This window comes from Microchirus variegatus (assembly GCF_963457635.1).
Source record: "Microchirus variegatus genome assembly, chromosome: 20".
NCBI lineage: Eukaryota > Metazoa > Chordata > Actinopteri > Pleuronectiformes > Soleidae > Microchirus > Microchirus variegatus.
Genome location: NC_139821.1, coordinates 20,639,876 through 20,663,536, shown reverse-complemented (window position 1 = coordinate 20,663,536; position 23,661 = coordinate 20,639,876). Strand labels below are relative to the sequence as shown.

At 40.7% G+C, this 23,661-nt stretch overlaps 1 protein-coding gene across 1 annotated transcript in view; it reads right to left on the bottom strand.

Moving 5' to 3' along the window:
* Nucleotides 1-23,661, bottom strand: part of large1 (LARGE xylosyl- and glucuronyltransferase 1) — a 122,543-nt gene that overhangs the window by 26,451 nt on the left and 72,431 nt on the right. Inside the window, exon 7 of the mRNA XM_083906821.1 lies at nucleotides 949-1,053. Within this exon, the coding sequence (XP_083762947.1) occupies nucleotides 949-1,053 (105 nt within the window). The remainder of the gene's footprint in view (nucleotides 1-948; nucleotides 1,054-23,661) is intronic.

The following is a 23,661-nucleotide window of genomic DNA, read 5'->3' as shown; positions in this document are numbered from 1 at the left end:
GTCTGGAGTTTAGTGCAGGCTGGAAGTTTGTCTCTGAAAATAGCTCCGTGGGTTTCATCAGTCGGCTCATTCAAGATGGAGACACCATGCATCATGAATGGAGACCACATCGCCCTTTGTTTACAGACAAAGAGGTCCATGAACCTCAAGTCTTTCAAGAGCCCGTCTCATCTAGGAGTGAAATAATCAACGTCAGTTAAATTGTCTTGTCGTCCTCACTGGAGGAAGGACACACTCTGGTCTTCTCCAGTCCTCTACCTTGAGGAGTAGGACATTCCTTCATGGCCTGACCATCCAGGGGTCAGACACAGCTTCTTCACTACAGAACTACACCATCTCTCCCTTTCCAGCAACAAGAACATCTTCTGTGCTGACCTCCTCAGAGTCAGTGATAAGACAGCCTGCCTTTGGAAAAGAGCAGAGTTAGCTCCTACCAGCTAACTGGAGCTTCTGGATCAAGCCCCAGGATCTGAAAAGGACAATTATTTCCTCTTTCAAAGAAGCAGCATTACAACTTGGCTGAGCATAAACTGTTTATCGTTATTGTGTATACAAGCTGTAGGTGGATCTGATGATATCTGAGCCGGCACTTTCATCCAACATGGAGTGGCTTTAACAAGGAAACACAGCAGCCATGTGGTCAAGAAGCCAACTTTGGATCGTGCCATCATGTTGTGGTTTCTTTGTTCCCTCGTCTACCCGACATGACCGTTTGAACTATAGTCTATAGACTAGACTTATTATAATAAGTGTTGGACTGAGAGTGAATATTGACAACCTCTTCCAAACAGAGCTTCATATTCTTCAATTTAAGGTAACGTGATAATCCAAACTGATAACGAGCAAAATTATTGAGACTAGATTATGGATATACATTACACTGGATATAAGACTTTTACACAGCAGAAGGACACAATGAAGTGGACTGAATAACAATGAAGTGGTTACCGGTGTTGAAGCCTCTGCCCAGAGCCGGCCAGGGTCGATGGTTCTTCCAGAGGTTCCCAAGGTACCAGTCACTCTGGTTCTCCACCAGACCCAGGACCTGCTGACCTGTACACAGAATAAAACAAAATGTGTTTCACTTAATATGAGATCAGGCACTTTGTGTAATGTATTGATTTAATGTATTGTTTATTTATGATTCGACTTCCATTTAAAAGCTATCTATGGAAATCACATGACCAATACATTCACATTAGACATGGCCATACTAGGTTTGTGATGGTTCTGAAGACAGTAGGAAATAACAGGCCTTTTGCTTTGTTTCAGCCAGAGTAGAGCAGAGCAGATCGTCCCATGCATGTCCATCATCCTTTTCATCCAACATTTCCAACTGAGGCTGCTCCAACAGCTTTTAAATCTCATTTGTGGAAAAAAAACGTCACGCCAAAAGACTAAAGGAATAATTAAAGGGGAATTCATGTGTGTGTTACTTTAATACTTAACTGTGGGTGGGACTGACCCTTGGTGCTGAAGGCAGCTACCTGAGGTTAGGATACAAGCTGAACATTTATCAACTTTTGCTGCTTGCAATGTGAGCAAAGCAAAAACACTTTGTGGTATGTATAACTCAGCTTTAGAATTTCCACTTCTCCGTGCAGACGCTCAAGAGCTCTCAAGATGAACCCATAAAATAAAGAACCTATGGCCATTTTCTGTGGTGAACCAAAGTATGAAATCCTGTCATGGACATACTTTAGTCGTCAAACACGATTATCAGCCTTCTACAAAGAGCCAAAGCTAAAGTTACACAGAGCCTAAAGCAATCAGTCCATCTGGTTCAGGGATATTACGATCACTACATTGCAAACACATTATTGTACTGTGGAGTTGGTTTTTTTAGCAGTAAAAAAGAAGAAATAAAGTAACAGTTGGAAAGCAAGCTGTCATACCAACAGCATTGATCTTCAACACATACTGTAGCTTTTTATTTTTTATGCTAAAATTCTCATGGACCCTTGATTATCATGGATACCTGATAACATGATTCCACATTTCCACAGCCATACATCACAAACGCACCAGAAACTAAATGTGTTGGGGTGGAAAAATAAACAAAGCCATGCATCTCAGTGACTATTTTGTATCTTTTACTTCTATGAGTGAATGTAGGTCATTATGTTGTGCCTAAAATGACACAGGAATTTGCATTTGTGCACATTTTTTTTTTTTTTTTTTAGAAAGATGAAGGATAAATTTGGTCTTTCGTTCCCAAAGTGCTATTTGGAGCTGAAGCCAATACTCGTAGTGCTTTTGACCTACTAGTGAATGCCATTTAAAAACATCGCCCCCGGTCAAAAACACATTTAAAGGCAGGTTTAAATAGGTTTTTGGATCAGTGAGAATGGTGTATAATGAAACCAAGACGCTTGGATCACTCACTGACTACAAAAAAAACACATCCACAGCTGCAAGCTATATCGGCACATCTGATCTGGAACAATCAACAATGGCCACATCAAACCTCAAGTATCACAACCAAACATTGCAGCATGACACCGTGTAAATATGATCATTCAATTGTAGGCTTGTCGCTTTGAAACCCAATATTAAATCAATGAAATGCTTTTATCTGGAGATATAGAAAACAGAGTCATGTAGCCATGATGATTGGCAGCTCCAGGAACGGAGGCAGCTGCGGATCAGTGGCAGACACTTGAGGGTTAACTAGTTTAACACAGAGCCAGCAGAAACATAATCCCCACATAAAGTGGGCTTTTATGTCTGAGTCAACAATAAACTGGGAGAGAACACCTCACACTGGTACGAGAGAAGGTGAAAATTGAATTTAATACTCTGCTCACATGAATTTCCATTTTCTGAGCCACGAGACAAATCGGCCTAAAAGAGGACAAGAGGTGGAATGAAATAAAGAGGACAGATCCGGAAGATGAAGGAAGCACGTGGGTTAGAGGGTGACAGATTATAGGAGGCGTGCTGGGCAGAGATAAAGGTCGAGGAGGCGATAGGAGCCTGGAGAGCGGGCATGGCTGCAGAGGTGGCAGCTTTAATGAAGGTTGTAAGGAAGATTAATGAGAGCCTATTGGAGGAGGCAGCCTTTAGAAAGGCCTGCAAAACAAAGAGCGGAGATGTGTTATCAAGGTGACGACGGAGCAGGACAATTAAAACACAAACACAAAATGCTGCCTCTTTTACTGGGAAACACTTCACAGGTGATTCAACTGCAATAAAAAAGTAAGAACATAACAGAACATACTGCAATGCTCCCTTCTGTTTATGCTCTGATTAATCCATGATAATGGAGTTGCCAATGGCCCTCATTTATCAAAATCGCGTAGACCAAAAACAAGTGGGTGTATGCCAATTTCCAATTTACAGACATTGGTGTAGCATTGGTGTAGCGTACGATCTGACGCCAGTGTGGATCATTTTTGTAAGATCATACCAAAGCAATGGCCCGTCACACAGAGGCTCCCAGACTTACAGTGTTCTTAAGCCCTCTGCTCCTCCATTGTGCATAGGCCATTGACAACATTTCCTCCATCTCACTCGGTTGTAAGAAGTTCTTTTAGATCCACTCCTGGTCACTTCTGCCTGGACGTCTCTCTGGACGCCCTGCAGCTGTTCCTAAGTCGACCTCTTTTTCGTGTCCCTTGTCGGGTGATTGCTTATGGTTTTGTCAGGGTGTGCCCAATCCAACTCCATTTTCAACACTGGTCCACTTTCTTTACTTTGTCTCTCCACCAGGTGTGCATTTATTCTCCTGAGGCAGGTGTTCATGAATGTTTGTTGTATTGATTGAAATGTTTTTTTTGTGTTTTCCTGAGCAGGTTAACACGGTCCTTGCCTTGTTGATCCTACTTTTCACCTCCACCTCCGTCCCCCCAGTGGTGTCCACTACACTGCCCAAGTATGTGAAGGCCTCCACCTCGAGGACATTGTTACAGATGTGGATGCTGGATTTTGAGTGGATCTTCATGAGTCCTGCTTCTTAAGCCAAGTTTTGATGCTGCTTGTAAGAGTCTCTGGCATACTCAGGTTTCATGAATCACATGAGACTTAACATACTGTGATATTTACATGTGAATCTGCAATTTGTGAATCTTTCTATGCGAGTTTGATAAATGAGGCCCAATGACAGACATTTCCTGGTGTATTTCAAATGATCATATTTCTGAAATCTGTAGAGTTAAGCAAAAGTTAAGCTAACATATTGCTCAAGTAATTAAAGCATAACATACAATAAAAGTACTGAATTTATGCTATTAACTAAAAACAAAGAATACAAAAACCAGAAATTTTTCCAAAATCTGTCTAAATAAAGGAACCTGGACTAACACTTTCTTAACCCTCCGTATGTTATTAGATTTTTTTCTGAGGAATGACCTACTTATCAACTCCTTGCTCACCACATTTTGGCACCACTGTTTTTTAAATCAATAATGACATCACCATTAGCAACAATCTGATGAAGCTAAAGGTTAGAGGTTACCGAAATAGAGGAGAGTTGGCTTGATCCAAACCTATATGCCGTCCAATCTGGACCTATGTATTAAAAACATTGAAATACATCACCATCAAGTGTAAATGCATCAGGACATTTACTCCGACCCCTGAGATCACAATCACGACAAACATGGTCCACGGGAGGGCTGCTTTCAAAACTTGACCAACATTTATTTTGGTATAGTTATGAAAATTGGCAGAACAGAGATGAATATTTGTTCAGAAACTTGAAAAACTTTGGGTCTTTACACACAGCGTTGGTTCTATCAGCTAAGCTTGTTAAGTGCCGAGATGTGGGAAGTCAGGTGGGTGAAAAAAACAATCAAAAAAACCAGGACCCTGAAATGTCATTGGGCAAGAAATACCATGTGCACAGTTAAGAGCAGTAAGTGGAAACTGAGAAAGAAAAGGTCTCTGTGTTAAATAATCCTAATTTTCTCAGCCCACTTGACTTTATTCTTACTAATGCGGCCCAAGTCAGTCATGAAGAAAAGTGAAAACAGAAAGACTGATTTCACATCAAAGACCATTTTCAAAGTGCTTTTGTCTCCAGAGGGATCTGTGACATCTGATGAATGTCCTCAATATCATCTGAGTCAAAAAAAGGACAAAAACCAAGAACCTCTGTGGTCCGCTACGTAATCTGCTTGTAGCAAATATGGCTATATAGATTGGACATTTTGGTTTTACAATTAAGGGAACATCTAAAATAATACAGCACAATCTTTGCTGATATAAATGAATAATTATTTAACAACAAAATAATGTAACATCCACCAACCAAATCAAAATCACCAACTCATTAAGGGCTAGAATCACACAGACTGTGATCATTCAGTTCTCCCTCAAGTGTAGATTAAAGTGGAAAGTCATTTTTGCTCATTAAGTTATAATCTGAACAGTAGACTTTTGAAAAAGCCTGGATCACACAGTTCTTCAGACTGTAAGACCGTTGCTACTTAAAGGTCAGCCATCAAACACCTATTAGCAAAATAAATGACTGTTATAATAAAGTATTATTATATTAGATTAAACAGTACTGGTCTAATTAGGTAATTATATTTTTACAGGTCACAATCATTTGCTCTTTACAACATGAGCAAATGACATAATTTTCTGACTTTCATGACACGTAACAATATTTTAAGCTTCAAATCATGTCTTAAGTCCAACAAGATACTGGGAAAATGTACGTTTTAAATGTAAATGTATGACATAAATATATGACTTTATTGTGACTTCTTTATGAAGTCGCTGATCATATAATATCATATAGTGACAGATGTGCAGTTGATGTGTAAGATCACGCTCTTTGATGAAGTGTAAAGACTGACAGACCTTTGTCATTTGACCATATTCCATTGTTTGCTGGCTGAGGACAATCGATTAAAGGTCCCATATTATACCATATTTCTCCAAGTTAAACTCGTTCTCTGGTGTCCTAATGAACATGTCCGTTACATGCTTTGGTCAAAAGCTCCAACAATATCAGGAATTTAGAGCATTGTGACGTCCCAGTGAGCGCGGAAGTCAACATGGCGTGTTTTATCTCCTGTACTTAGACTGAGGACGACCACAAACACACGAGTGAGTCATCTTTTTTCACACTTTGCTGACTGATGGGACCTCCAGAGTCCCGAATATAAGTATTAAAAGGATTAGAAAGTTGATTTTGCATAATATGGGACCTTTAAATAGCCACCAGGAGGCAACACTGCTGGTTAAAGAAAAAACCTGAATGGAAGTCTACGGTGGCCCAGAGGTGTCAGGCAAAATACAAACGCCACAACACAAATACAAACGCCACAACACAAATACAAACATCACAAAACAAACACAAAAGCCACAACACAAATACAAACACCACAACACAAATACAAAAGCCACAACACAAATACAAACACCACAACACAAATACAAAAGCCACAACACACATACAAACGCCACAACACAAATACAAAAGCCACAACACACATACAAACACCACAACACAAATACAAAAGCCATAACACAAATACAAAAGCCACAACACAAATACAAACACCACAACACAAATACAAAAGCCACAACACACATACAAACACCACAAAAGCCACAACACAAATACAAAAGCCACAACACAAATACAAAAGCCACAACATAAATACAAAAGCCACAACATAAATACAAAAGCCACAACACAAATACAAACACCACAACACAAATACAAACGCCACAACATATATACAGATGCCACAACACAAATACAAAAGCCACAATGTATTTGTGTTGTGGCTTTTGTATTTGGCCTAACACCTCTGGGCCACCGTAGGAAGTCTATGGGAAAATTATCTTCCCACTTGATTCATAAGAGAATTGAAGTTTATCAAATGACGTCACCAAACAGATTCATATGTGTGACATCACGACCACTTAGGATCGACTCATAGTGATCTTCTAGGTTTTTCTCTGCCTCTCGTCCATGTCAGCTGACATTGGCACAGCGCCCCCTGCAAACCTCATGAGGACGATAAAGTGGTAGAAGATGGATGGATGGATGTTAAAATGCCTGCTCTCCAAATAGATGGTTGGTTATGTTCCAAAGTGCTCCTCGCTCAATTGTAGTTTGGGAACTATTGAGTCGTGTTTAAAGCAGCTATAATTTGTTTCTAAAATGCTTCTTTTTATCTTATGTATTGCAATCCTCTCCACTTTCTGATCGTCATCAATGAATGAAATAAGACACAAAAAAAGGTATAATCCCTCCCTGCAATATTGTAATTTAAACGACCAATCATTTCTGTTGGACCAAACTGATCAATATGCTGGTGTCACTAATCAACCTGCCCACTGGAGCGCTTCATTGTGATAATGTTTATTGTTTTTCCTTTACTGGTAATTAAGACATGATGTAGTCAACGTATCAATAAAGCTGTCCTCAGCTTTCTTATCTCCACTCTGCTCGAGTCACTTTAAGTTTTGAGGGCGGAGCTTTAATGAGAGACAGGAAGACAGAACGTCAGTTTTTGACATGGAAACAACACAATTACACTTAATCACTTTTCTTATTCACTCTAATCAATTGCGACTCCACAATTAGCTATGAATGAATAACACTGTCAATGCTTTCTTTCAGTTTCCGTTTCACTTGTCATCAGCCTTAAAAAAAGTTCTCTCTCGTCTGAAACTAATCAACCGCACAGTGGAGATAATCTGCTTCCTGTGCAGGGTACGTGGTCAAGTGATGTGTTTTCAGGTCTGTTTGTATGAAAGCTATATCAAACGTTGTAATTAGCAAATACCAAAGGCTACATATTTCATACGTTCTATGATAATATTGAACAGGCTTGACTTAATATTAGGGTTGTAACGACATGCGTATGGAAATTGAAATCGCGATACTCAGAGCCACGAACCTGTGTCGTGGAGAAAGAAAAGAGAATAGTGAAACGCCCTTTCTAACTCCCAGTTATTTTTATAGTCAGCCACATGATATGAGCTGTTAGTGCTACCAAACTTATTTTTATTAGGGGTGTCAAATGATAGCGTTAATTGTGATTAATTAATTACAGTCATCATTAACGCGTTATGTTTTTTAATCGCGTTAATCTCTTCTTTACTGATGTCCTCAGTACCGGAGGCAGCGTCAGACGTAGCGACAAAAGCGTCATAAAACCATGTCTAACTTTAACAAACACAGACATGCTGCATACCCACAGAAAGGTCAGAAACTCAGCTAAAAGCTCATACAAACCATTCTTATGTTCACCAAACACAGTTAAAACACCGATGGATCAAACAGCAGGAGCGGAAAAAACCTGTTCCAGCGCACACATTGAAAAGCGGCACCAGAGCGTCATCGTGATTATGTAAACAGCGGAGAATTCACATTTTTATCACTCTACGAACAAAATTCACGGATCCAGCCCCAAAATAAGAGCAAAACAACAACTGACTTTCAAGAAATACAAGCAGAAATGTTGTCTTACCTTTACTGTTTATCAAAACAAGTTATTTCCACTGGAACAAAACTGCATCTAATGAAGAACTACACTTCCCAGCATGCTTTGGGGACACATCCCAGTCTGATTGATCCTTTACTTTGTATTTTTCAACAGTATTATTTTGTTACAGAAAAGAGAGAAATCTTTGGTTATTTAATTATTTATGTTCAAATCTGTTCACAGTGTTCATAAATACTGTTATTAAATGTTACATTAAGTTGCTCTATAAGTTAATGTTGTTTATTTAAATTTTTTTAAATAACATTTTTTAAAATTATTTTTAAATTAAAAAAAAATCGTGGAATGTATCGAATCGTGGGTCAAAAATTGTGATACAAATCGAATCGTGAGTTTGTGTATCTTTACAGCCCTACTTAATATACATCAAAAAAAGAGAGAGAAATGACACAAAGATATTTCCCCAAGTGATGCAGCCCTAATGCATGCAGATTACTTCTGATATGAAGCTGAAACACTCGTCTGGGCACAGATTGTTCTGGACGTAACCCGCGTGTCTGAGCTGCTGAGCAAGCAGGGAACACCGAGCTGCTGGAGCTTTCTCAGTAAACCAGCTGCTGGTGGAAATGAGACTGATGAGTGCAGAGTTAGCAGCAGAACAATGAGCTGACAAAGCCTAAATCGCTCAGCAAAATGGATGCAATAAAACAAGGTGTCGTTATTTTTAAAAGACCACAAAGCATTAATCCATTTCCTTGGACAGGACCACCTTACTTAGAGAAATCTGTGACTACAGCCACTCCCAAAGATAAAAACCCCACCATTGTGCACTGACCGTAAAGCCTTAATTGTCTGCTTTTCTCAAACACAGTCATACCGTCTGAGTCACGACAGGCAAGAAATCAGAAACAAAATCAATGCTCATCTGCTCTGATTTAACCGAAAGAAAATGCTCTGCTTTTTCAAAAAAATCTATTTCTAAACAATATACCTTCAATTCTAGCAGATCCTTCATGCTGTATTCAAACAAAGCCGTCAGTAACATCCACTGCGTCAGCTTTTTCTCTCTTCAATACACACTAATTCCACTATACTGTTCAGCTGCTACTGAGCTATAATTTATCGACAGACTATCTGGCCTGTGAGCCCCTCAGGGATTAAAGCCAATAGCTGCTGTTTAGCTCTTGCAGTCTGGGTAGAATGTATTACAAAGCTGGACATAATAGTGTGCGTGAATATCCCACTGAGCAGAGTGGGCACACAGCAAACCTCAGGCCATCCACAGTCTGTTTCCTGGGCTGCTGCTGGCTCATGGGGTAGTTCCTAAATTAACTACGGAGAGGCACCGGGGATCAGCGGGGATTCTTTACTGCTGAGCCAGTGGTGCTGAGGAATAAAAATGAATGCCAGGGTCAGCCAAGACCAAAGTACACTTCACCAGCACACCCTGCTACTGAAACTCACATGATAGAGAAGTACCTACGCTTTCAGGGTTTGACGAATGAGAGAAGGAAAACTCAACTGATGCTGTGGAAGAAGAATTATTTGAACTGGTCCAACACAGGACATTTGTTTGTGTTTCCACCCAGTGGAACGGTTCAGTTTGGTGCACTACATTATGTATTTTTTTTTTGCATTTCCATTAGTCATAGGACCAACCATTCTTTGGCACCCTTCCATTGGGCTACCAGAGTAAAATGGTACAGTACAGTCAGAGTGAAGCTAGACTGGCTCCACCCACAAGTCAGCTGACATGGAAGTTGAGGCAAACACCTGCACTCTATTTTCATACAAAGCTCGTCGTCTCGTTTCGACAAATGGCCACAAACTGAACAGAAAGAAAAACAGCTGCTGGATGTTTGTCTGTTGTTGTGAATTCAATGTCGTCTTTCATTGTCGTCGCACCGGTACGACGTCACCCTATTTATCTTGCCGAATCGAGGTACTGTTCTCAGTTGAAACGCAAGCCAGACCCTGATCTTTAACATTTTAAACTGTGCTGTACTAAACTGAACCAAGCCATGATGAAAACACAGGAAAAGGGGCGATCCACACAGAAACAATTAATAAATAAAATAAAAATTGAATCTGCATTTTATCTAATCTAATTTGGCATGAAATCTCAACTCTCTCAACTGTGCCAAATGAGTAAACGCCTAGACATCTCTTTACTAAAACCTCTGTCATTTTACTCTGCTTCACTTCAGCAGCATCAGACTTTGCACAGCTCGTGTCCACATGTTGTTACATGACCTCCATGTGTTTTTAAGCTCATTTGCATGAGCTTAAAAACACAATATGCAATATGCATGCATATTTTAAAGGTGATATTTGCTTTAAAATGCTATATTTTTTTAGGTGAGAGAAAAAAATCCTTCATTTATGCTGTGTTCCATGTACATTTACTCTGACACAGTGGCATCTACAGTGAAACGTACACCTCTGGTGGAAACTCACAAGTGTTATCTTTATTTTGATACAAAGATAATTCACATAGAGCTTGTAGCTGCAGAGATTTACTCTATTTAGTTTGGGCATGTCATTTTGGAGCAGGGACTCCTAAAAGAGGGTCAGGGAAGAAGAGGTTAAGCGTAAAGATGTAAATAAGACTGGCTAAATGGCTTAACGGCAGACTGTATCTATTTGTGGTGTAATTAACCTCGTTCTTTGTTGTCCTACAGACCAACAACAATGAACGATCCTGCCTTTCTGTTGCCCTCTGTCGCCAACGCACAGTCAAATAAAGCTCATCCAAACAAACCACAGAATTGGACATGAGGGGGTTTTTATTCTTCCACAATGCAGCGGAAGCATGAACTGAAAAGCTACTTATTCACTGTCAAACTGCATTGTGGATCTTTTTCCTTGCTTGACTTGTGACGTTTTGTGACAGAAATTGAGAAATTAACTTTCAACCTTCAAAGCACGGGCAGGTGACAAGGTGACAAATGCTATTATGTTAATATTTCAACACAGTCAGAAGCCAATCAAATTACATTTAAGCAGTTAGGAACACTACAAAGTCCCTGAGGAGCTCTTGAAACAAGAGTGTTTTTTTTTTTTTTTGAACAGTCAAGGTGCATCCAACAACAGCAGAGATTACATCATCATCCATTTAGCAACATAAGCAACTCTTGCTATGAAGTCGACTGCTCTGCTAACATCCGATTGCCTCAAGCACCAAATTAAAGCTCCCATAGAGTGGTCCTGTTGCACATATATGTTAGTTATGGAGGTCTACTTACATACATTAACTTGTTTTTATGCTCAAAAACCTCCTAGTTGCTGTAAACGAGCCAATAGAAATCCTCTTTTCTGACGCCGTTTCCCAGGCGCCATATTTCAGACTCAACTCTCTCAAGCCGGAAGACAGAGTGTATTGTGATTGGCCAGCCAGCAAAGAGGCTTCCCAACTGTCTTGTGATTGGCCAGTACCCGGAAGTGACGGACGTTATTCTTCTGTGGTTCAATGTATGCAACCGGATGTACCCGGACTAGTGCCCGGAGCAGGACGATCTGCTGTTCAGGAGAACCGCTGTTTACGTAACCGGACCGGGTTTTTTCAGAGATCTCGCTGAGCCCGAGATTACAATAAAACACAGCGTTCTCAGCAGTGGCTAAACTGTTTGTTTTGAACCTTCAGGGCTTCATAAACAAGGTAATGACGCAGATACACACTAAAAAACAGCGTTAATTGGAACTTCCGGTCTAGGTCCGCTTTAAGCAAGTCACACATTCACACGAGTCTCCTTCAATTATTCTCTTAAATCAATTATGTAACTTGTGTCGACATATGGAGGTTTTTGGAAGTTGCTGACTCGGTCCTTACCAGGTATTTTATGTTAACATTATTTTGTCTAAGTTTATGAAAACAAATAACTGATTAGCTTGATGATGCCAAACTCTTGGTGGCTAATGGCAGAAAACTGTGGCAAAGAGTTGTCTTTTATTATTAGCAAACAGCAAAACAGACTTTCATGAAACTTTGTGGACAGATGGGGCAAAGGCCAAAGAAGAACACAAGTGTCAAACTGTAAGATGATCGCCTTGCTTGAGGCCCATTGTTTCAAGCTCCAGCTGCCATCTGAGCTGTTTTATGGTAACATGCCTTTATGTGATAGGTGTTGAAGACAGGATACACAGGGAGGGAGGGGTGGGGGAGCGAGAGAGTGGTTGATGACATGTAATAAAGGTCCCCAGACGGAATTAAACCAAGGTACTCTCCTCGACTATCCAGATGCTCCTGTAATTTGCTACATTGTCTGCCAACTGATGTCAGCAGTTCATTTTAATTAAACGCTTGTTTATCTTGTAGCTTGTACACGCAAACAACGTTCAATGAGAGGAGGAGACGTGTGTCTCTGTAGATAAGAGAAGCAGCCATTCACTCTCTAGGCTGTCGTGTAAAGTCGTTTTGATTCATCATGTCATTGTCAGCCAATTAAAAAAGTTCCCAGTCCGCAAAGAGAACAGGAATCCTGATTAAAAAAAGACACAGGGCACCTTTCAAATATTTACCTGAATATAATAATTGTATATTCATAATATGGTTTAGTGCAAAAAACGTATAGATCTGTGTAAGGTAGCAAGAAAAACAAAATACATAAGCATTAAGGTACCCTTAACTGTTAGTGTCCCAGTTCCTTAAGGGTTCAGACAGACAGTAATGTAATGCAGCTTATACTTTTACATTATAATTTAGGGCAGTAGGTCTGCTTTACTCTGGTGGACTTCCAGTGGACTCTATTTAAAAACAAAGATGGTGGTAGACAAAAAAATTGAGGTTTTAAAATTGAGTTCACAGATAAATGTGGGTTGCGACTTGCATACATACATACATACATACTTTTAACTGATCTGTGACGTCCTCTGTCTCCATCCTGTACATTTAAACCCTCTCAGCACATGAGCCACAGAAAAAGGTTATTTTCGTTGGTGGGCTGGCATGACAAAGCATTTTAGTGTGCTTTCATACTTACGGTGTGGTTCGGTTCGTTTGCGTAAGTGTGAATGTAATCTCGGTCCTTCGGTGCGCATCAAATCAACCGCTTTATCCGCCTTACTTTGGTACGGTTCCTCTGGTGTGAAAGCAACCAAACTAAATGGGATGAAACGGTCTAGTTTAATGCATTATGGGTATGAGATGCGGGATAACGCCGGAGAACCTCAGCGGTGCGGTTTTGTCCCGTTCTCTGGCCAGGTTCAATCCCCACTGGGCGTGTTACGGCTGCACAGCGCTGCCTTGCGAGCCAGCAGTATTCAAACAAGAAGCGGCGGCGTGCCCAGTGGAAATGCTCACGTTGATTGGAGTCGCAGCGATCAACTCCGGTGACCGCGGCGCTTACGTTCCACGGTGATGCGCCTGGTGGAAATCGGGGGTTAGTCTGGTTCCGGTGCCGATGGTTTTTAGTGGTCCATTTTGGTTCGTTAGAACTCGCGTATGTGAAAGCAAAGCGTACCCACGTCTGTTTGCTACATTTTGCACCATGTTATTTTACATGACTTTTTGAAACACTACGAAAATGAAACAACAACTATTATACAGCGACTAGACAATGCAGGAACACATAATATGTATAAAAAAGTGGATTTTGGGTTATTTCAACCCATAAATACTACACATTGTCCTTTTAAAAATATAAATAAAAAAAATATATAAATAAAGCAAAGTGATGTCACATGCTCTCAGAAAACTGCAATAGACTTAAGTGTTCAATTCAAGGACAGGTATTTTGGAGGGTTGTCGTGCCAAAGCAGCAAAATTATATGAGTGCCAGTGATTGCATTTGGCAGTGATGGAGGGAAAGTGTGGTGTCAAACTGCATTGTGGGTCATTGCCATGGTGACTCTCACACTAAAAGCATTTTGAGAATCCTGGAGCTGGTATTCGTGTACCACCAGTGGTGCTCAAGCTTGCTCTGGAGTAAAATCAGTAAGACGGAAGGAAGTTTGACTGGAGTTCGTAGAAAATGAATCTTCTTAATCTAATTTGGCTATACCAGAGTTTGAAGCAGCGAGCTAAATGATCTTATTGGGAATAAATTGGCCTTCTGTCGAAAGTCCTTTTTACACCAGTGTATTTTAACATTGGCCATAATGGTGTTACTTTGAGAGTTCTATATTTTCTCAGGTGGTACTTGATATAAAAAGTTGGAGAACCACTGCAGCACAGAAGTCTGAAGTGGGCTTGGTATATACTGTACATGTATCTACGATATACTACACCAATGTTTTAATATCCATGCTCTGGAAATTCTCTGAGCAGGTTTTAAATCTAAAAAGAGTGTGACCCTATTATCTACAAAGTTAAAGAATTAAAGGGAAATCCTGGAAGACCGTTTCTCTGGAGACATCTGCGGAGTCCTCCATCATCAATCCCCTGCACAAATTGTACCATTTCCCACATCCACATCCCTTCCTCGCTTCTCATGTCCTTTTATGTTTCAGAATCTAACACACGGCGAGCTCCCTGACGTGTTCACCAACTCACTGACTAGATATATATACACATATGCATTGAACGTGGATATAAGGAAAGCCAGAAGCTAGAACACGACACAGCTGTAACTTAATGGTACCTTAGTTTATTTTATGGTTTTAAGTCAACAGATGTTGGTGGCTCTGAGCCACAGTGGTTATGCTTGTAACTTTCATATGGGCCCTCACAACTCTCCCTTGCAGCATTACCAGGAGATTGGCCTGGCACCATTACATCAGTGCTTCCCTTTAAAATCAGCACCCATGATTTTGAAAACCAACCTTAAAGCTGCAGTATGTAACTCTTAGATATAAACAACTGGCCGCTTAATGGGCTGTCAAATCACACGATGTTGCTTCACTTCATTCTTTTGTTTTTATGTCTGTGGCAACATTCCTGTGCTGTATGGAATTTGATTGTGTTGGGATTTTCAGTCATGACTGAGCAGGTGAAGTGCAGGAAGCAAATAAGCTAAGGCTAAGTAAAGTGAAACGGCTTCATGCAGCAGCACTACGACATAAAACACCAAGAAGCGCCCATGAAGCATTTCAGTTGTGGACTCTACAGCTAAAAATAAACCTGGACATTAAGTAGGACTTCACAATTCATCACTTATGACTTTGGCTTCTCAAGTGATATTAAAGATGTGTGCTCCACCAACAGCAATCAAGCTGCCCGACTACGTGGCTGCATGTGCCTGTCACAGCTGCTGCTGTTACCTTAAGCATGCAACTCCAAGTCTCCAGTCATGGACAAGGTAACGCTAATAATTAATAAACAAATAAAACACCAACGTTCCAAAGAAACGACATCAGAAGACGGCCTCAACCCTCTCCACATGTGAAAGTGGGTGTGACCAGGAGAGCGAAAACTAGGTCATAGAGACCACACTGTTTTGGTAATTACTCAGAAGTCCACAGGGGGCGATAGAGATTCCAAACTGGAGCTTTAATAAGAAAGTCATGCAGTCATTAAATTCAGAGGAGTTCAACCTCTGGGGAGCATGGATGCGATCAGGAAATATCATATCATATCATTATGCCTTGGGGTTGGGTAGCATATTTTTTTTTTCCGATCACTTCCTGTGTGCAGCATGAGAATGATGTCAGGAAGCTGTTTTGCTATTTAACATCAGATGTTAAAGTCTTATTAAGTCCCACAGAGAGAAATTGCAAAAACCTTGACCTTTTACAACTGCCTAAGAAAAGATTCATTTTCGCAAATTAAATTCTCTTGTGAAATTGCATTTCAGGAAGGTGAAATGTTAAAGAGTAATTCATCAATTTTGTCGGCTTTCAACTTAAAAGCAGAGCAGAATTAATTAGCCTTTTTTTTGCCCTTTTGCAAACTTTGTCAGACTTTCCATTGCCTAAAGTTAACCCATGTCCAAACAGAGATTCTTTTTGATCCATCGAATTATCTTTGATAGAAATGAATATATACAAGAGTTGGGTACACAATGGGGAGGTGTCAACTAAAACTCTTCTTCTTCACTTTGAATAGAGCGGTGTCACCGGTCGTCAAAAACCATTGTGCTTCTGCTCGTTTTACATTTGGCAGTAGTTGAGAAATGTTCAGCCAACCAAATCTCTTTATCTAAGCGAGGTCTAAATATCCCAGCACAGATGCCAGGCAATCACATAAATCAAATCAAAAATTTAACATGTAGCTCAAACACTACATGGCTCGAACAGAGCGGTTCTCACCATCTCTTTGTCGAACAAAGTGCAACCAACAAAGGCATCACTTTGGCACCATTAGCAGGCCTTGCTCCTTGGTTAGCCGTGACAGACGCTGCTCTGTTAACCTCTGATCTCCACCTACAGCACCGAGCGTCAGACCCACCCACCATCAAGTGTTAATGTGACTCCACTCTCAACGATATGTCCTTGAACATGAATGTGCTGTGCTTAAAACTGAGGAGCTCTGACAGCGTTGAGGTTGAAATGCAGTGGGAAAACCACTATTCAGGAAAAGCTTCAGTTTGCAGCACAGTTGTTCCTGAGGCTAAAAGATGTTAGACAGGTTACAATCCTAATCCCCAAGTGTGGGACGGTTGTTCCAGCTCACCAGCTTGGTGGAAAGACCAGAGACGGGCAATTACTGTGTCTGTCAATCAAAATGTTATCAAGCACAGTCCCTCATCACTGATAAGCTTCTTGTGTATTGGTAACTCTCGTCTCTGCTGCCTAAACCTCTGCTGTCTCTCAGATCAACCCAGACAATTGGAGGTAAGTGGTAGATCACAAAGATAGAACAAAGAGAGTAAAAGCAGTGCGACTGCTGGAAGAATGGATTCTTTGACATTATTGTCAGCATGTCACTGGCTCTTACAGCATGATATTTAACTGTGTGATCGCACCAAAAAGATGTGAGGAACAGTGGCTTTCATTTTCAGTGAATCCCTGTGATATCAAGCAGCCGCAGCAGCAGTAACAGCAGCAGTAAGAGCAGCAGTAGTGTCTGCCAGTGTCCACTGCAACAACTCAGTGTTGACCCGAGGATAAATCAAATTATCCTCAACACGCTGATACGGCAACCAATTTCACATGAGTTTCATTTTCTTATCACATAAACTCTGGAGATAATTAGATCGAGTTGGAACCATTTTTTATTTTGATGCTTGCAACATCAACAACATTTTTTTTTTAGTATTCTCTTCCCGCCTCCTTACATCACCTCATGAAAGCATTTAGTGGGGTCAGGAGATGGGAGCATTTATTCAAACAAGAAACAGCCTGACCTCATGAGAAGAGGGGACCACCTCTTTGTGGAATTCTGGATCCTGACTGGATTAAGAGTCCTAAGATCGGGAGAATTTAACAAACACTCAACAATCAAGATGTTTAACAATCACTTACTGACAGCAGCTTCAAACCAGGTTAAGGCAGAGTGTTTTTGTTTCCAAAGTAATCAGTAAATCAAGGGATCTGAGAGAGAATATGACTTCTGCATCTTCTCTAGGATTTATATCCAGAGATCTGGTTTATGGATCACAGGCCATTTTCGTGAGAGAGACCACTTCTACTGGCTGTTCTATTGGCAGCTGCTTGCCATGTCCCTTCAGTACAAAGGTTGCTTAGCCAGCTTTGTTAACAAGTAACTACACTGCAATAGCCACCAAAATAAAACCAATTGGTTCATTTACACAATAAAAACCACATGAGAGGTATATGTGCTCACCTGGAGGTAGATGTTTGAGACAGAAAAGCCTCCATCCCATAATGTTCTCATTTAACATGGTGAAAATGAGGCTCAGTCTACTATTTGCAGCCTCGACCCTCTCTATCAATCCTGCCTCCTGTATTACCATTTGCAAAGGTGCATGGTTAAAACAATGCAATACTACCCATACATGTGTTTGTGTAGGCCTGCAATTCATTAAATCCAAAAAGCTGGTGTTGCTCCAACAGGGTGGAGCTAGAACCACTGCAGTACATCCATTGGATAATTGAGAAGGGGTCGTACCTATGTTCCCTGGGTCCTATGTTCCCAGTTTTTCCCAAAAAAGGTCCTTTGTTCCCCAAATGCAAAATTTGAGGGTGGTCGAAACATGTAACAGACAAAATTTCAATTATTTTATTTCTAATTGTGTATTTTTAAAGGTGCCATATGTAAGAATGTGGCCAAAAACGGTTACTACATTCAAATCAAAATACAGAGGTCTGTTAGGTTTCGTTTTCTGACGTAACTGGCAACCCGTGGTTGCTCGGCAGCTGAGACTCTACTTACTGCAATGATTGGTATACGGCAGTATTGCAGTTTTTGAAATCATGTTTTGGCGTCATGTGGCGCCACCTACTGCCGTCTACCAATCATTGCAGTCAGAATAGTCTCAGCTGCCGAGCAACCAAGGGTTGCCAGTTACATCAGAAAATCAAGCCTAAAAGACCTCTGTATTTTGAATTTGAATGTAGTTACTGTTTTTGGCCACATTCTTACATATGGCACCTTTAATGCTTTAATAATAGCTTTCCAAATGGCGCTGTGGAAAAGGCCCACACAAGCCCACATCTGACAGGGAAGATAGCCAATACTGCAGGGTGGCACGTGGGGTGGTGACACAGTATTGCGCAACAAATGGGAGATGGGACCCCCTGATTATTAATAGGTATTTCGCACACTGAACATAGGGCCCGGGGAACATAGGTACGGCCATTGAGAATCATCACTTTCATGCAATGGTAGGGAAACAGCAGTGTTTCTTGTGCAAAAGAAAGAACATTGAACGCTAGATAATCCTCCAGTGTGTCACGTTCATTGTATTTGTGGAATTTATTGGCTCTGGTATCATGTCACACTTTATATATACTGTAGCTGACGCAGCTGTGTAAATAGTTAGCTAATTTTCATCTTCTGCCCACACAACCGTTCCCAATCGCACCATGGCAAACTGAAATGTACTGTATCACTTGGCGGAAATGAGGCTTAGGTTTCTGGGTAACACTCATCACCTGGTTCATCAGAATTTAAGGAAGGCTGAATGCAGCCAAAAGCAGAGAAGTGCTTTCAGAACGCCAGCTCCATCCTTCAGTACAATGACACAAAGCACACGGCCAAGAAAATGAAAATGCCGGACTGGCTTTGGGACAAGTTTCTGACTCTCCTTGAGTGACCGTGCCAAAGCTCGGACTTACACCATATACTCCAGAACAAAACTGTGAAGAGATGTTGTAGGATGGTACAATGTTCAATACCTGATAAGCTATTTAACTGCACTTATTAGTGTGTAAGAGAGAGCAAGAGAAAAAGAGGTGCAGTGCCTGCTTCTGCGTGATAAAAATTCTATGCATGGATCTTCGGTTGGTCCAGAGACTTTCTTCCCTCTGTAATAAATCCTTCCGTGCTCTTAGACCTCTCAGAAACATTGTGTCATAGAAAGTGTTTGCTGTGCTCACAATCTGTTTGGCAGCTGCAGACTTTTATTGTTGTGTTCTCTTTCAAAAGTGTCCCATGGCTGCTTGTGGAAAAGTGGGAGCAGTCTCTGCTTGCAGCGTTCCACCAGTGGGAGGTTGCTCAGTTGTCATGGTGATATCTCTGATGTCTCATTTGACCTCAGTAGTTAAAGAGCGCTGCCTCGGCTGCTTATTCACGGCTACAGCCGAGGTGCTGTTGTGCGAGGTAGCGAAGGCCTCTGCATGCTTCAGGACGCTTGTTAGCTCCTCCACAGTGCCGTGCATGTTCACAACACACACACTGTGCAAGAAGAATTGTTTCTTCTGTTCCTGCTTCTCTGCAGGACACCAGTATCTGTGTTGTAAAGACTATTTAAGATTCACTGCAGATGCCTGTGAGAAACATTTGATCAACTTACCCAGGGAAACAGTCCTCTGCAAGTTTTCCTCACTTATACACGGATTAAAGCAAAAACTACTCCAATCATATTCCCAATCATCTACACGCCACACCACACTTTAAGAGAGGGCCCTTTTTTGTAAATAAGAAGCACAGTGTGTACATGCACAAACCTTCTGTTCTTCTTTTTGTTTCTTGTATTGTTAGTCATACAAATAATACACCTGTGTGTGTGTGTGTGTGTGAGAGAGAGAGAGAGTGAGAAAGGAGAGAAGAAGAAAAGGAGACAAAGCATCAGTGGGAATAGTAACTCAGAGCTCTGTGTGTTACATGTTTGCTCTGCTGCGTGAAAATAAAGTACCTCTGTTCACACAAGGCTTGGTCCAGACTCATAGATGACCAGTTACTGGCTATGAGCTCAGGGTAAGCTAGGTGTATATTAAGTTTCCCAAGTATATAGAGGTTCCCAAATACAGTTCTAAACATGTGGAGGTAACACAAGTAAGCAGAGAGGTTACAGAAGCTGAGAGAATAAATGTAGATCGACAGCTCGTAGCTACACAAGCTATGAGAGGCAGTTTGAGAAATATTTCAGTCACTACTATAGTCACGTACATTTACTATCATACTCTCTCACAAACAGTACTATAGTCACGTACATTTACTATCATACTCTCTCACAAACAGCACTACAGTCACATACATTTACTATCATACTCTCTCACAAACAGTACTATAGTCATGTACATTTACTATCATACTCTCTCACAAACAGTACTATAGTCATGTACATTTACTGTCATACTCTCTCACAAACAGCACAACAGTCACATACATTTACTATCATACTCTCTCACAAACAGTACTATAGTCATGTACATTTACTATCATACTCTCTCACAAACCGTACTATAGTCATGTACATTTACTATTATACTCTCTCACAAACAGCAATACAGTCACATACATTTACTATCATACTCTCTCACAAACAGTACTATAGTCATGTACATTTACTATCATACTATCTCACATACAGTACTATAGTCACGTACATTTACTATCATACTCTCTCACAAACAGTACTATAGTCATGTACATTTACTATCAAACTCTCTTTCACGTTATAAAGGTTGCAATAACATGATAGTGAATGTATGAGACAATGATATGCAGTGTATGCGAGTATACTAGTATGTGTGAGAGAGTTCGATTGAAACGGAAGTCAACTTGAATTTCCAGTTTCTAATCCGTCATACTCTCTCACAAACAGTACTATAGTAAATGTAGTAAAATGTACTTGACTATAGTACTGTTTGTGAGAGACTATGATGTAACATGTCAGCGCAAGACTAAATTATTTCTTAAACGGCCTCTCATAACAAGCCCTGCACTCACACAGGTCCAGTGTTTGTAAGAAGGACTGGCAGAGTGTATGTGTTATTATAGAAACAGCTATTTCACACCAAAATGAGCAGGTATACACAGGGTTTGGTACCACTAGTAAACCCCATAGACCATGTATACAGTACATGTATTAACGACTTATTGAATAGACACCAGGGGGCATCATGGCTGGTTGCAAAAATAAATATATTTGAAAGGAAGTCTATGGGATAATTAGTCTAATTCTTACTTGATTTATAACATCAATAAAGATTTTCCTGAGGAGTTAATAGTCTCAATCAATACTTTCAGTATCTTCAATAGAACACGGTGTCAATTCAGATGAAACTAGAAAAGGAAAGGATCTCTACTGTCATTACACAACCGCAATTGGACGATTAAATTGCAAGGTCAGATTGATCAATCAGAGTGGCTGTAACTGGCTAACATTCATATGTTTTGATAGTAGGAGGAAACCGGAGAGCTCTGAGGAAACACACGCAAACCACACAAAAAGGTCCAAGACTAGGAATTGAAACCAGCTCCATCAGTGCTGGTGGAGCTGGTTTCAATCATTGTCTGAATGTTAGCCAGACAACTTGGACTGTTCAATAGGTGCCGAATTGGAGGCGACATCTTTGTACGTCCAGTTTCAAAAACTCATAGTTCTCCAGACTCTGAGATGGAAGATTGTTTTGCAAACAGAAAACCATCTCCATTTTATTGATACAATCTCGGATAAACCTGCAAAAACAAGAGGTAATGGGCTCCAAGTAGGGTAGTTGGCTCTGTCAGCAATCGACATGCAACACACAACAGAGAAAGCACCAACTGTGTCACTGCGGTTACACTTTTATACCCGTCACTTCAGTCTTTCTTTCAAACTCAGCAACAACTGAGCCATTTTAGATCGCTGCTTGAACAGTGTCACAAAATCACTGAAAAAAATAATGCACTTAACCATGGACAGAATGTCGATTATATATATATATAGATATCTATATATCTATATATATATCTTCTTTTGCAGACAAAAAACAAATGTTCTGCTCTTCCTCAGGTTGGTCTCACCTTTGCATTATTTGTAGATACCCAATTGACAACCTGTTGTTTTGGACCTGCCATGATGTGATAGCATACAACCTTGTGGCTACTGATGACCATCACACAGAATTATACTGCATTGCTGTTGCTGCTCTGTTTCTGTCTCCACTGTGCAGTGAATAAAGACTCATCTGGAGCAGGCACAGAATTGGACCTGAAGGAGTTTTCATTCTTCCACAACAGCAAGTATGAGTTCTTGGTAAGAGATTTGGCCTGCGGTGGGATGAAGTCACAGAAGCTATCTATGACAACAGGCTTCTCAAAGCACCTTCCAGTGTGGCCATTTGGCACACGGAGACAACAGCACATCATTTTACCATCACAGTGATGCATAATGCAGTGGAGCCGGTCAGTAGGAAACAGACAGGACTCTGTTGCACTGACGCTACAGTATAGATCGTGTATGTTAATGTGTTAGAGTAAAAGCTTTCATCAAAAAGGGTAATTGTTAAATGGGGTGCCCTTATAAAGCACTTTTCCAGTCTTAACCACCACTCAAAGCACTTTCATGAAACCCATTTACACACTAATACACGCGCCACTTCAATATCCTGTTCTTTTCTATCAAACATCATTCACAATGACTCCACGGCTCTCAGGGACAACTTTGGGTTCATGGCTTGACCAAGGACACAATAGCATGCAGGATAAAGGAGGTAGGCATTGAACTACTGACCTTGTGGGTAAGTGGACAACTCACTCTCCCTCCTGAGCTTGAAGCTCACATTAACTTGTTTTTATGGTAAAAAATCCTAGTTGCTGTAAACGAGCCGATAGAAATCCTCTTTTCTGACGGTCTTTCCCAGCCGCGATATTTGTGAGATGTGTGGGTGTGAGACTCAACTCTCTCACCCAGAAGACAGAGTCTTGTGATTGGCCAGTACCCAGAAGTGACATATTCAGCACACCAGCTCTCAGAAGCGCAGCTCCCCCCTCTGGAACAGTGGATGCACTGCTCCTCATTATCAAAACATTGTTTTAACAATG